Source organism: Trichechus manatus, unplaced genomic scaffold, assembly GCF_000243295.1.
Source record: "Trichechus manatus latirostris isolate Lorelei unplaced genomic scaffold, TriManLat1.0 scaffold00213, whole genome shotgun sequence".
Taxonomy (NCBI): Eukaryota; Metazoa; Chordata; class Mammalia; order Sirenia; family Trichechidae; genus Trichechus; species Trichechus manatus.
The window spans coordinates 259,447-260,427 of record NW_004444149.1 but is presented as its reverse complement, the minus strand read 5'-3'; the positions used below and the strand labels follow the sequence as shown (position 1 = coordinate 260,427).

At 47.9% G+C, this 981-nt stretch overlaps 1 protein-coding gene across 1 annotated transcript in view; it reads right to left on the bottom strand.

Moving 5' to 3' along the window:
- Positions 1-981, bottom strand: part of ARHGEF11 (Rho guanine nucleotide exchange factor 11) — a 149,261-nt gene that overhangs the window by 29,996 nt on the left and 118,284 nt on the right. Inside the window, exons 12-13 of the mRNA XM_023742599.1 lie at positions 241-315; positions 9-20 (exon numbers count right to left, since the gene is read on the bottom strand). Of these exons, the coding sequence (XP_023598367.1) occupies positions 9-20; positions 241-315 (87 nt within the window). The remainder of the gene's footprint in view (positions 1-8; positions 21-240; positions 316-981) is intronic.

Below are 981 nucleotides of genomic sequence, written 5' to 3'. Positions count from 1 at the left end.
TCCTGGAATATGATGTCACTCTGGAAGGCAGAAGGACGCCAATGGCAGTGAGGCGCAGAGGCAGCACACAGAAACACAGCCTCCTCCAGCTTAGCTCCCATATCATCCACTTCCAGGGTTTATAAGCTGTGTCCCCCTCCCCCACACTCGCTTCCCAGCTGATGCCAGTCAGACTGCTCTCGTCGAGGGCAGCTCGTGTGACTAAAGAATGATGAAAGGTGAAAGCCAGGAAACCGTTACCTCGTTGTTGAAATAACCTGGGTCATAATCTTCCTCTGGGCCAATAATTAAAGGCTTTGGGCTTTGATCTACACCCTGGGAAAGAGAGTCAAGTTGTAGAGATGAGAGGTTAGGGGGCAGGGGATTCAATCCCCTCAACGGAGTCTGTTTAGTATTAGCACAGCCCTCACAAGGAAAGCCACACTGAGCCGGTAAGAGTTGGCATTTCACCACCACCCCCAAATCTCAGAGAGCACATGAAATGATTTCCACTCTGCAGGAAGTCAACTGCTTCTGGGTGGGGCAGAGCTGCACCACAGCAGCATGGTCACATGACATGTGAAGATGGGAAGTGAGGGAAAATGTTCTCTTCCTGTTTGCAAAAGATCTGCGGAAGGAGTTTCAGCCAATACAAGAACCTGTGGCTCCAGCTGGACTGTTGGGTTAGGGGCTTTGCTGTATCCCTGAACAGTCACTCCCACCCCAAACACATACTCTCCAAATCTAGTGCTACTGGACAGTTACTGTGTGCCCACCAAGTGCCTGTAGCTTGATATCTGTCAGAGGGGAGTCTAGTAGTGGACCTCCACCTCTCTGAACAAAACAGGAAGGAGCTGCTCCTTCTCAGACACCATTTTTATTATTTCCCTTGCCTGCTCAAGAATATGATAGATCCTCATTTACTTATTCATTATTGTGCTTTAGGTGAAAGTTTACAGCTCAAGTTAATTTCTCATAAAACAATGTATACACATATTGTTA